General features: G+C 45.8%; 1 protein-coding gene across 4 annotated transcripts in view; it reads right to left on the reverse strand.

Annotated features, from left to right (window-relative positions):
• dysf (dysferlin, limb girdle muscular dystrophy 2B (autosomal recessive)) overlaps positions 1 to 14,046 on the reverse strand; it is a 375,567-nt gene that overhangs the window by 151,921 nt on the left and 209,600 nt on the right. For all 4 annotated transcript variants that reach the window (XM_041186042.1, XM_041186052.1, XM_041186062.1 and 1 more), the window contains exons 25-29: positions 9,970 to 10,136; positions 8,076 to 8,190; positions 4,765 to 4,870; positions 2,954 to 3,096; positions 266 to 439 (exon numbers count right to left, since the gene is read on the reverse strand). In XM_041186042.1, the coding sequence (XP_041041976.1) occupies positions 266 to 439; positions 2,954 to 3,096; positions 4,765 to 4,870; positions 8,076 to 8,190; positions 9,970 to 10,136 (705 nt within the window). The remainder of the gene's footprint in view (positions 1 to 265; positions 440 to 2,953; positions 3,097 to 4,764; positions 4,871 to 8,075; positions 8,191 to 9,969; positions 10,137 to 14,046) is intronic.

Here is a 14,046-nt window from a genome sequence, read left to right on the forward strand (position 1 = left end):
CAGCGACAAGGGCACAGAAATAGCATGTCCACGTCTGGAGATGCTCACCGGATAGGAATGACAAGCAATTGTTGATTCTTTGCCGAAGGCTTACCAAGAGGGGGATGGCTCGGTGGATGAGCTTTAAAAGAGGCTGTAAAGGCGGTTGAAAAAAATCAGAGAAACTTGGGGAAGGAGTTCCGAAGACAGTCTGGTCAAGGACAGGGCAGAGGGAGGCTCAGGAGACCAGGGGCTGGAGAAAACTGAGAGTGGATCCTTCACTCACCAATGCACCTTCCAGAGCAAAGACTGCAGATGGCCCGGCCTTCTCCAGAGGCTCCATGCGGCGTCTCCATCTCCTCCGACGAAAAGTATCTGTCTTCCGCTGCTTCAAGTGGAATGTCCAACCAAAGAGAGAGGCGTATTCCCAACCTTCGATCTCCAGATCATCAGCCTTGGCCTACCAGAAGGAAACATTAAACAGTTCTGAATGAAAAAGCACAAAAGGAGGCCATTTGGCCCACCATGTCTGTGTCAGCCCTCTCACGCAGCTAGCCAACTAGTCCCGCTCCCGCTGCCCTTTCCCCCGCAGACTTGCATTTTTTCCTTTTCCCTTATGTATTAGCCAAAAGAACAGTGGAGGCAGATTCAACACTTTCAGGAGGGAATTGGGTCAATACTGGGAGACGAGGGCATGTTCAAAGAGCCAGCACAGGCAAAATGGACAGGAAGGTCTCTTCTCCATTGTATCATTCTATGGAATCCAATTCCCTTTTGGAAGTTACAATTGAGTCGGCTTCTGCCACCCTTTCCGGCAGCACATTCCAGATCCTAACGACGCGCCCTGTACAAATAACATTCTCTTCATCGGTGCTTTATTAACCAAATTAATTAACAATTTGATAACTTGAGGATTCTAGGCCTAGGAGAGAGGCCAACAGTGCAGGATATTCCAAAGAGTGCAAAATGAGATAAATCAAGCAAGATAATGACCCTGTCATGAATACGGGGTTTTTTATTTAAAAATTTATATTGTTCTCCCATCAATTGCATGAAATTCTGGCCACCATATTATAAACAGGATGTGGAAAGGATTCACAAGGATGATACCTTCAATGTCTTCAGGAAAGGATTGACACGCTGGGTCTCTTCTGTTGAAAAGGAAGTTCGAGGGGTGACCTAATAGAGCTCTTTGAAGGTTTTGACAGAGAGTGTTTCCTCTTGTGGGGAAGAGCATAATTAGAGGTCATCAATATAGGAGTCACCAAGAAATCAAATAGGGAATTCAAAAAACTCTTTATCCATAGAGTGGTGAGAATGTGGAGCTCGCTACCAGTGGGAGTGGTTGAAATGGTGCATTTAAGAGGAACATATGAAGGAGAGGGGAATAGAGGGTTACAATGATAAGTTTGGGTGAGGAAACATGGAGGAGGCTCGATTGAAGCATAAACACCGGCATGGACTGGTTGGACCGAATGGCCTGTTTCTGTGTTATGCTTTATGTTATCCTATGTAATGTTCGTTAATGACCCTTAAAACCCAGCATGGTCGTTACCATCCTTTAGAAACCCAGTAAGTTCATTAAGGCCTTTTAAAACCCAACAAGTTCAATAAATGCACTTTAAAACCTAATTGAACGATCTCCTCCTGTTGCTATGCAATGTGAAATGTTGCAACCTTATAAAAGAAGCATCATCTGAGATAGCACCATCCACGTTATGGGTACACCGAAAGCTGGTTAGCTCAGTTAGCTGGGTGGCTGGTCTCTGAGGCAAAGTGACAGCAACAGTGTACCGGCTGAGGTCGTCCTTATAGGCTCCTACCTTCCCAACCTCACCCCTCCACCTCAGGTGTGGTGACCCTCAGGTTAAACTTGCCGCCAGTTGTCTCTCTCTCTCTCTATCGAGAGAGCAGCCTATGGCCGTCTGGGACTACAGTAACTTTCACTTCACCTTAAGAGTGTGAAAGTACACGCACTTTGTTACTGACACAGAAATCTTGAAATAACCAAGAGAAGGACTTTAGTGAATCAATTCTACTTTCAATGACCTCAACCTATGTTGACTTAACATGCAATCGTGTCCTTAGAGAACTTTACCTCATCAAGTTTACTGACAAGCAGTGTTTACAGTGCTATTTTTAGAAGCTATCTAGTAACACACCACACAGATATTCTTTTTATTTAATCTGAGGAGTTTATTCTGCTTCACTCTTGGTTTGGTTTATTCAGCAGCACAGCTTGGATTCAGAGAGCAACAGTGACCCCTAGTGACTCTATGGTGTACTAAATACAATAATAATTTAATAATAATTTATTATTAATAATAATAATGGTATTTAATAATTAAATATCCCTAGTGACTCCATGGTGTGTTAAATACAAGCAGAACATGCCAGAAATAAACCATTCAGAGAACATGAAGGAGCCATTTCATTGATTGATCAGGATGTACTTAAACGCTTCACAGCCAATGAAATGCTTCACAGCCAATGAAATACGTTTTCAAGTGTAGGAAATGCCGCAGCCAATTTGTGCACAGCAAGCTCCCACAAACAGCAATGTGATCATGATCATGTAATCTGTTTCTGTGATGTTGCTTGGCTGGGGTCGGGGGTGGGGGGGGGGGTGCACATTGTACAGACCACATGATCTCCTTTGAAATAGTGGCCATAGGGTCTTTTACATCCACTTGAGTGGACAGACGGGGGACTCAGTTCACTGAAAGACGGCTCCACTGACGGTGCAGCGCTCTCTCAGTATTGCACTGGGATGTCAGTCTGGATTATCCGATTATGGAAAGGAATCACTTGTGGCCTTGGACTGAGATTAAATTAGCCCCCACCACCCCCCCCAACTTGATGTGGAGGTGTGAGGTGGTCCCATAAAGGGGACGTCCCCCAAAAAAGGGACAGCCCGTTCAATAATTTTCCCCCTTGCCATTGGTAGTTTATCTCTGCGATGCTGCACTCTCACCTTGTGAAGCGTGTCCACTTGTTTAAGGTCCCTCCGGCGCATGCGCACCCACCGGCGCCGTCTGTTCGTGTGGTACATCTTCTCCGCTGGTGACCAGGACTTGGGTTTCCGGTCTGGTGGGATGGTGAATCCATACTCCCAACCTGGGGAAGAGGGGGTTTCAGAAGAATGGATCAGAGCTGGAACAAGCCCCCAGGGAAGGAAACCTGATGCCTTTAACCATTCTGGCTTACTTCTAACTCTAGTTGGTTGAATCAATGCTCATTTGATTGGAGAAAGAAACCACTCAACAGTTTGAAGATAGGGACATAGGAGCAGGGGGAGGCCATTCAGCCCCTCAAGCCTGTTACATAGGAACAGGGGGAGGCCATTCAGCCCCTCAAGCCTGTTACATAGGAACAGGGGGAGGCCATTCAGCCCCTTAAGCCTGTTACATAGGAACAGGAGGAGGCCATTCAGCCTCTCGAACATATTGCACAGAAACTATAAGCATCTTAAACATTCACTCCCTCCAGCACTGACGCACAGTGGCAGCAGTGTGTACCATCTACAAGATGCACCGCAGGAACTTGCCAAGGCTCCCTAGACAGCACCTTCCAAACCCACGATGTCTACCAACTAGAAGGACAAGGGCAGCAGGAACATAGGAACACCGCCACCTGCAAGTCACTCACCACCCTGACTTGGAAATATATCGCCATTCCTTCACTGTCTCTGGGTCAAAATCCTGGAACTCCCTCCCTAACAGCACCGTGGGTGTACCTACACCACATGGGCTGCAGTGGTTCAAGAAGGCAGCTCACCACCACCTGCAATTCGGGATGGGCAATAAATGCTGGCCCAGCCAGCGAAGCCCACATCCCATGAACAAATAAAAAAAACTCTAAGCCCTCATCCCCTGATGATGCTGACTCTTTGTTGAGTCATAGTTTCCACTGCCTCTCGGCAACTTACCTTTTTTACAAGCGTGAACTCCAACTCTGTATTTCGACTGTCCACTCAACATTGGAGGGTTTATCATGTGCATCTAATCTAACTTATTTCACCCTCAGTAAACTTGAGCACACTAAAAACCTTTGCTGTCTCTATCCCAACTCTCACAAAGTCCCATTCACCTCATCACCCATGTGCTCGTTGACCTACATTGGCTCCGAATCTGGCAACACCTCAAATTTAAAAACCCCATCCTTGCATTAAAATTACTCCATGGCCTCTGCCCTCCCTATCCATGGAACCCTCCGAGGTCTCTGTGCTCCCCTGGATTTTAATTGCTCCACTGTTGTTGGCCATAAGTTAGCTGAGTCCGAATCTCTGGACTCCTCTTTCAAAGTCTCTCTGCCTCTCTACCTCTTTCTCCTTCTTTAAGGTGCTCCTTAAGGCATACCTATTTGACTGAGGTTTTGGTCAACTGACCTAATATCTCTTTACTATCCACTGTGAAGCACCTTGTGGTATTTTATTACCCTAAGGGTGCTAAATAAATGCAAGTTGTTGTTGTAGTTGCTGTGGACAATACTGGGAGTGCTGGGCTGAAATTAGCCATTTGGCCCTCTTGTAGTGCTTCCCCCACCGCCTTGTCAGGAGTAGCAGTCAAGCGTTACCAAGCTTGGGTTACAGTTGGTATGGGAAAGGGAAAGACTGAGAGAAGGCTTGGAGGCTTTGCGGAAAGAATGAGTTGGAGTTGGAGATGGTGTGATAAGCCTGAAGATGCAAGAAGGTTACTTACAGGAACGAAGGGGGAAGGTTCAGAGGAGAGTGGTAAACAGAGACACTCAAGGTTACTTCACTCTTCCTGACTGGTCAACACCTACCTTGTTCATCAACAGCTCGGTTGAGGTCTGTAGACCATTCAACGTCTTCCCATTTCCAGCCCACTGGACACTCAATGTCATCCTTAGGTAGCACCTTCTCTCCGTTCTATGATAGAAAAGATTTTCATTACATAACCTGCACTCGCACTAATACCTGATCTCCGTCTCAAGGAACTTCAGTGAGTTCAGGAGCCTCCATCTCAGGTGCGCCTTAAAATTGAGAAATATTGGCGCTCCATTATCCAACACTCACTGCTTCAAAAGTTCCTTGGTTAAGGAGCAGCTTACATCCTATAAAAGATGGGTTGAAAAGCAGGTGATATGGGCACCATTGCCTATGGGGGTGGGACAGGAAGTTGCCTTTGGTCTTTTTATCAGTGTTATTTTTTTGCCTCACCAAGATGGCTGGAGGGTTCGGGGGCTTCTAATCAGTGAGATTTCATAACGATGTGGGGCAGGCTTGATAGACCCTGGCCATCATTTTCACACACATAAGGGTAAATCTCATCATTGAGCGTCCTCTGGCCAATGAGATACAGAAGGATTGGAAGTTGAGAATTTTTTTCACCCAGAGGGTGTTGGGGTCTGGAATTCTCTGTCTGAAAGGGTGGTGGAGGCAGAAACCCTCATCATTTTGGCGTGATCTTGAATTGCCAAAACCTACAGGGCAGGAAAGTGGGATTAGGCCGGATGGCTCATTTTCAGCTAGCATGAGCAAGATGGGCCGAATGGCCTCCTTCTGTGCCATGAATTTTCTATGTTACAATGTTAATGCTCAGATCTTCCAAGGCTAAACACTGGTGAGGCCACAACTGGAGTATTGTGTGCAGTTCTGGTCACCACATTACAGGAAGGACGTAATAGCTCTGGAGAGAGTGCAGAGGAGGTTTACAAGAATGTTGCCAGGGTTAGAAAAGTGTAGCTACGAGGAGAGATTGGATAGGTTGGGGTTATTTTCCTTAAAACAAAGAAGGCTGAGAGGTGACTTGATTGAGGAGTACAAAATTATGAGGGGAATAGATAGAGTGGACAGGATAAAATTGTTTCCCTGGTGGAGAATTCTAGAACCAGGGGACATAGATTCAAGATAAGTGGCAGAACGTGAAGGGGGACATGAGGAAGAACTTTTTTACGCAGAGGGTAGTGGGTGTCTGGAATTCACTGCCCAAGTTGTTGGTAGAGGCTAAACTCGTTTAAAAAGTACTTGGATCTGCACCTTAAGTGCTGTAAGCTGCAGGGCTATGGGCCGGGTGCAGGAAGGTGGGATTAGAAAGGGCACCTGGGTGTCCTCGGGCTGGCATGGACAAGATGGGCCGAATGGCCTCATTTTGCACTGTAACTTTTCTATGGCTTTATGGTTCTATGGTTAACAAAGCAGTTAATAAAACATATGAGACCTTGGGCTTTATAAATAGAGGCATAAATTACAAAGGCCAGGAAGTTCTGTCAACCCTTTATAAAACAACAACTTATTCTGTATGAGAAGAGAGTGCTGATTGAATGGCAAGTGGACTCTGATTTGTAGAAGCGTTGCCATAAATAATGCACCAATTGATGGTGGCTGACAGTTAACAGCTAAGCATTGTTTGAATATATTAATACACAGGTCCTGTTCTTTGCAGACAGAAAGAACGTGCATCTGTTTCAGCTAAACAAAATAAGTGACTGCCATTCGCTGACTCAGAGCAATGCCTTGACCAATCAGGGTCAAGCTGCCTGGTTTAAATTTCAAACAATGCTTGGCAGTCCACTTGCTAATCAATCAGCACTCTCTTCACGTACAGTATAAATTGTTGTTTTTCCCCTTATATTGGTATTCTCGCAATGTGTCCTGATGAGTGCAAGATGAAAAGCTTTGACATGTCTCTTTTATCAGCAACACACACGTTCTGTACGATGAAACCACTACCTTTATAAAATATTACTTCTGCCCCAGCTTGAGTATTGTGCCCAATTCTGGGCACCATGGCACTTTAGGAAGGATGTGAAGGTTTTGGAGAGGGTACAGAACAGATTTATTAGGATGGTTCCAGGGTTGAGGGATTAGAGTTACCTGGTACCTGGATAGACTGGAGAAACTGGGGATGTTCTCCTTTGAACAGAAAATGCTCAGAGGCGACATGATAGAGATGTTTAAAATAGTGAAGGGTTCAGGAAGAATAAATAGAGAGAGACTGGATCCAATGGTTAAAGAGTCACTAGCCAGAGAGAACCGATTTAAGATGATTGCCAAAAGAAACAGAGGCGAAATGAGGAAAGATCCTTTCTCGGTTAGGATTCAGAATGCGCTGCCTGATGGGGTGCTTGATACAGATTCCACAATAGCTTTCAAAAGGAAATTGGATAAATATTTGAAGGAGAACAAAGATTGTGGGGAGCTGGGGATAAGACTGGGCAGTGGGGCTAATGGGATTGTTCTTCCAAAGAGACAGCACAGAGACTCAATGGGCCAAATGGTCTCCTTCTGTCCTGTACCATTCTATGATTCTATGAGAGGGCTCTTTCTCATTGAAGGTAGAATATTACCAACAGACACAGAAAGTAGGGACACCCAGGGGAAACTGGAGAAGCTACAATTGTTCTCCTTCAAACAGGGGGAAGTGGCAGCAGCAGAGTAGTATTGTCACTGGACTAGTATTCTAGAGGCCCGGGTAATTCTCTGGGGACCCGGGTGAAATCTGAATCCAATCAAAACCTGGAGTTAAAAGTCTAATGATGAAACCATTGTCGATTGTTGTAAAAACCCATCTGGTTCACTAATGCCCTTTAGGGAAGGGAATCTGCTGTCCTTACCTGGTCTGGCCTACATGTGACTCCAGACCCACAGCCATGTGGTTGACTCTTAACTGTTTCTCTGAACAAGGGCAATTTGGGATGGGAAATAAGTTCTGGCCTAGCCAGCGACACCCACATCCCATGAACAAATATAAGAAAGACAAGGTTAAGAGACATTAAATAGGGATGTTGAAAATTTTGAATTGGGGTTTTGATGAAGAAGGAGAAACCACCAGCAGGAGCTTCTGTGAGCAGAGGATTTCCGATAATAGGCTAAAGAACTAGAGCGGAGATGAGGAGAGTTTTTTTTTTACACAAAGGCTTGTTGTGATCTGGAACGCACTGCCTGAAAGGGAAGAGGAAGCAAATTTATGGTAACTCGCCATAGAACTTGATAAATACCTGAAGGAAAAAAACATTACAGTGCTGTGGTGAAGGAGGGGTGGACAGTTCTCTCAGAGAGCTAGCACAGGCACGATTGGATGAATGGCCCCCTTTAGTGCTGCATCATTCTCTGATTCTATGAAGGTACTTACAACGTCAGAGTAGGCATCGGCCATTTGAATCCACTGTCCCGCCGGCAACCGGACCTGGTTCTCAAACACCTCCTCGACGAAGGTCATGTGACCGGCATCGGCACCGTAGAGCAAGCTGCAAGGGAGAACGCCCAGAAACAGGTTAAAGGGCGGCGTGCCCCCTCCACCTCGTTCAGCCTGCTAACCACGGCCAGAGGCTGGGTGCGCACACTCCAACGGTGGAGGGTTAACCGTGTCAGCGAAGGCCCATATATCGCCAGGCCAAGCCAAATACCGCAACAAAACACACCTTTCATAAATCCAGATTGCTCGCCCCACAGCGTCACCACTACGCTACCCTGTCCAGGTGATACAGCAGTTCCCCTGCTGGAGCTGGTGTGAATTGCTCATGCAAAGCTGCCCATTAGGTGAGGGTTGGAACCCTTATCTGCCCATTTGCTAGTGGCTAGGTGCTGACTAGTTCCCTTGGGCAGAGCCTAGCAGGGATCTCAGTAATGCAGCTGGTAAATTCAGTCTGAATAATGCCTCGCGCAAGTCGCAGACAAGATAGAAAGAAATCCCCTGCCGATAGTGCCTTCGTGAGCTCTACGGTCAATAAAAACACTTTTGAGTGGCTTCAGTGCTGTATATGCAGCAGCCGATTAATGCACAACAAGATCCCACAACAGGAACATAGCAATAACCAGATAAGAGGGTATTTATTTTCCCTAATTGTGGTCGGTTGGGAGATGGGTATTAACCCAGGACACTCCTGGAGGAGGACTCCCCCTGCTCTTCTTCAAAATGGCTCGTGGGGTCTCTTCCATTGGCCTGAGGGGGCAGACAGGACCCATGGGTTTAACATCTCGTTCTGAGAGATGGCAGCCCTGGCACAGCAGCATGGCCTCGGTACTGTACTGTAGTGTCAGCCTGGACTGTTGTGTTCAGGTGCTGGAGTAGGGCGTGAACCCACAATCTTCTAACTTAAAGGCAAGAGCGTTACCCCGACTGAAACATGGCTGACACCAGGCTGGGGAGGGGGGAGGGGCGGGGGTGTTGGGGGGGGTAGGGGTTGGGTTTCCACATGGGAAATAGGAGCAGGAATAGGCTAGTTGGCCCCCTCAAGCCTGCTCCATTATTTTAACTATTTCATGGCTGATTTTCTACCTCAACACCACTTTCCCCCACAACCCCCATATCTTTTGATATCTTTAATACCTACATCTCTGTCCTGAACATACTCAATAACTGAGCCTCCATAACTTCTGCGGTAAAGAATTCTAAAGATTTACCATCCTCTGAGTGAAGAAATTCTTCCTCATTTCAGTCCTAGATGGCCTGACTCTTATTCTGAGGCTGTGTCCCCTGGTTCTAGATCCCCCCCACCCAACCAGGGACACATCCTTCCTGCATCTACCCTGTCGGGCCCTGTAAGAATTTAGTATGCTTCATGGCGATCACCTCTCAGTCTTCGAAACTCTACAGGATATAGGCCCAGTCAGCTCAATCTCTCCTCATAGGATAACCCTTCCATCCCAGAGATCAGTCTGGTGAACTTTGGTTGCACTCCCTCTATGACAAGTATATCCTTCTTTAGAGAGGGAGGACTTTGGTTGCGCTCCCTCTATGACAAGTATATCCTTCTTGAGAGAGGGAGGCTAAAACTGTGCACAATACTCCAGGTGCAGTCCCATCAAAGCCATGAAAGACCCCTCAAGGTACCTGAGGGAGAAGAGAGTGTCATGGATAATACCTCATTCTGCCCTTTCTTATGACATCCAAGAGTTTCACTGAAGTTTTACAATGCAGAACTTGGAATCACTTTGCCTCTTTAGTTAATACCCTGCACCCCATGCTCCACGCCACATTCTCAAATCCACCACCATCCCTCCCTGCCCCCGGGATATGTACTCACGTTTTTTCAGGACAGATAAACCAGTCTCCAGCCCAAGCCCAGCCTGGGGAAGGTTGGAAGGAATCTTTGGGGAGCTTGATCTTTCCGGTAATGTCTGAATATTTGGGGTAGGTGAGGCCTGTAGTTCCCCAGTTCCCCACGAGAGCCAACTTGGTCTGGTTTTCATACTGCACAACAAACATGGCTCCATTAGCCTGCTACCCATCAGGGATAACACAGTCCAAAACATCCAAACAGGAGGGCATCAACATTTACCAATGAGACGGCTGGAAATCCCGATCACAGTATAAACATCTGATACGAATGTAGAGGGGACTGGTTGGCTGATCAGGGTGTGAATGTTCATTACCCAAAGACACTCCAGAATGCAGCATTTATTATCCCAGATCACTCTGGAACACCAGGTATAGCATAGCTAGTTATTCTAGACCACAATATTCACTATCTGGGTTCACTCTAGAACATAAATTTACTATCACCAGGCCACTTTGGAACATAACAATTATTAGCCCCTCTCATCCTAGAATGCAAAAGTCATTTCTGGGCACTTACAAAATCAGTCTTCTAAAACACAGCATGCACAGCCACTATGTTATTCTAGAACACACAGCCCATGTGCTCATGCTATTCTAGGACCCAGCACATCAGCATTCTAAGTCATTCTAGAATACAACACCTACCCCCTCCACAAATAGTAGAAGGGAATTAGAAGAACAAATACGTAGACAGATTTCTGAGTGCAAAAACAATAGGGGCAGTAATCACTGGAGACTTCAACTACCCTAATATCAACTGGGATATGAACAGTGTGAAGGGCACAAAGTTCTTGAACTGCACTCGAGAACTTTTTTAGTCAGCACGTAACAAGCCCAGCGAGAGGGGACGCAATTCTAGATTTAGTCTTAGGAAATGAAGCTGGGCAAGTGGACGAAGTAGCAGTGGGGGACCATTTTGGAGATAGTGACCATAATATAGTTAGATTTAGCATCACTATGGAAAAGGACAAAGTTAGAACAGGAGTAAAAGTTCTAAATTTGGGGAAGATAATTTTACAAAACTGAGAGGTGAGCTGGCGAGAGTGGACTGGATACAGTTGTTCGAAGGGAAAACTGTGTCAGATCAGTGGGAGGCATTCAAAGGCAAGATTCTACGGGCACAGTGTAGACATATCCCCAACAAAGAAAAAGGGCGGTACTGCCAAATCTGGAGCCCCCTGGTGATCCAGAAGCATACAGGCCAAGATAAAGCAGTAAAAGAAAGCTTATAACAGTCACAAAAGGCTTAATACTGTAGAAAGCCTAGAGGGGTATAGAAAGTACAGGGGTGAAGTAAAAATGGAAATTAGGAAAGCAAAGAGAGGATACAAAAAAATATTGGCAGGTAAAATCAAAGCAAATCCTAAGATGTTTCACCAGTACATTCAGAGCAAGAGAATAACTAAGGAAAGGATAGGGCCTATCAGAGATGTACATGGTAACTTGTGGGTTGATGCCCTTAGAAAGGCACAGATTGATCAGCGATAGTCATCATGGTTTTGTTAGGGGAAGAGCATATCTTACTAACTTAATATAATTTTCTGAGGAAGTAACAAGGAGGATTGATGAGGGTAGTGTAGTGGATGTGCTCTACGTGGATTTCAGTAAGGCATTTGACAGGATCCCACTTGGCAGACTGATCAGGAAAGTGAGATCCCATGGGATACAGGGGAAGGTGGAAGGTTGGATCCAAGATTGGCTCAGTGACAGGAAACAAAGAGTAATGGTGGATGGATGTTTTTGCGAATGGAAAACTGTTTCCAGTGGCGTTCCACAGGGCTCAGTGTTGGGGTCCTTGCTGTTTGTTGTATATATTAACGATTTAGACTTCAATATGAGAGGCATGATCGGGAAATGTGCAGATGACACAAAAATTGGCCATGTAGTTGCTAGTGAAGAGGATACCTGTCAGCTCCAGAATTATACCAAAGGTTTGGTTGAGTGGGCACAGAAGCAGCAAATGGAATTCAAGCCAGAAAAGTGTGAGGTAATGCTTTTGGGGAGGGTAAAAAATGCAAGGGAATACTCAATAAATGGGAAATTATTGAGGGGTTGAGGAAGTGAGAGACCTCGGAGTGCCTGTCCACAGGTCCTTGAAGTGGCAGGACAGGTGGACAAGGTGGTCAAGAAAGCATAAGGAATGCTTTCCTTTATTGGGTGAGGTATTGAAAACAAAAGCAGGGATGTAATGATTGAACTATATACAATGCTGGTTAGGCCACAGCTGGAATTGTGTACACAGTTCTGGTCACCACATTACAGGAAGGACATAATTGCAGTGGAGAGAGTGCAGAGGAGATTCACAAGAATGTTGCCAGGGCTTGAAATTGTAGTTATGAGGAGAGATGGGATAGGCTGGGGTCATTTTCCTTAGAACAGAGGAGGCTAAGGGTGACCTAACTGAGCTGTACAAAATTATGATGGGCCTAAATTGGGTAGACAGGAAAGACTTGTTTTCCCCTAACTGAGGGGTCAGTTACCAGGGGCCTTAGATTTACAGTGATTGGTAGAAGGATTAGAGGGAACATGAGGAAAAACTTCTTCATCCGGACGGTGGTGGGTGTCTGGAATTCACTGGCTAAGTTGGTGGTTGTGACTGAAATGCTCAACTCATTTAAAAGGTACCTGGATATGCATCTGAAATGCTGTAACCTGCAAGGTTACTGACCAGGTGCTGGAAAGTGGGATTAAAATGAGCGGCTAGTTTCTTTTTTTACTTTTTTGGGCTGGCATAGGCACGATGGGCTGAATGGCCTCTTTCGGCACCATAGCTTTTCCATGGCTCTATGGTTCAATCATCATTCGAGAGTGCACATCACCATCACATGTCATTCTAGAACATAGCACTTTCCAGCCCTCATTATCCTAGAAAACAACAGTTACAATTCTTGGTCATTCTAGAATACAATAATAGTGATACCGTCTCCCATCTCCACCAACACCCCCCCAACCCCCACGCCCGCTACTGAAGAACACTCGTACAATTCAAGATCATTCTAGAATAATTCAATTGCCGGTCCACTCATTGTAGAACACAACTATCCTCCCCACCCTCGTCCACCCGCTTCCCCCAAAAGTCATTTCAGAAATGAATATCTGCCATCCTGGTCATTCTCAAACACAGCACGTGCTGTCTTGCCTTATTCTCCAACACGATATTTTCCCACCCATGCCACTCCAGAACATGTTTACTGACTGAGGTTATTCTATAATTAACATTTACTGCATTAATTACACAGGTTAATCCAGAACACCAAACTCTCTACCCAAGGCCGCTCAGAACACAACAATTAGGACCCTGGGTTATTCTGGTTCACAACATTTACTAGTCCAGGTCAGGTCAAGAACACCATGTTTACTATCCCAGGTGATTATAGAACCTTAGGCCACTTTTGAACAAAACATTTATAATTTCAGGTTATCATAGAACATACCATTCACTGTCCTGCATCACTAACACAGGACACTGAAAGGGACAATATTTACAAACCTGGGACACTGAATGGGACAGTGTTTACTAACCCACGACACTGAATGGGACAGTGTTTACTAACACAGGACACTGAATGGGACAGTGTTTACTAACCTGGGACACTGAATGGGACAGTGTTTACTAACACAGGACACTGAATGGGACAGTGTTTACTAACACAGGGCACTGAATGGGACAGTGTTTACTAACACAGGATACTGAAGGGGACAGTGTTTACTAACCCGCGACACTGAATGGGACAGTGTTTACTAACACAGGATACTGAAGGGGACAGTGTTTACTAACCCGGGACCCTGAATGGGACAGTGTTTACTAACACAGGATACTGAAGGGGACAGTGTTTACTAACCCGCGACACTGAATGGGACAGTGTTTACTAACCCGGGACACTGAATGGGACAGTGTTTACTAACCCGGGACCCTGAATGGGACGGTGTTTACTAACCCAGGATACTGAAGGGGACAGTGTTTACTAACCCGCGACACTGAATGGGACAGTGTTTACTAACCCGGGACACTGAATGGGACAGTGTTTACTAACCCGGGACC

The sequence above is a fragment of the Carcharodon carcharias genome, chromosome 1 (genome assembly GCF_017639515.1).
Source record: "Carcharodon carcharias isolate sCarCar2 chromosome 1, sCarCar2.pri, whole genome shotgun sequence".
NCBI lineage: Eukaryota > Metazoa > Chordata > Chondrichthyes > Lamniformes > Lamnidae > Carcharodon > Carcharodon carcharias.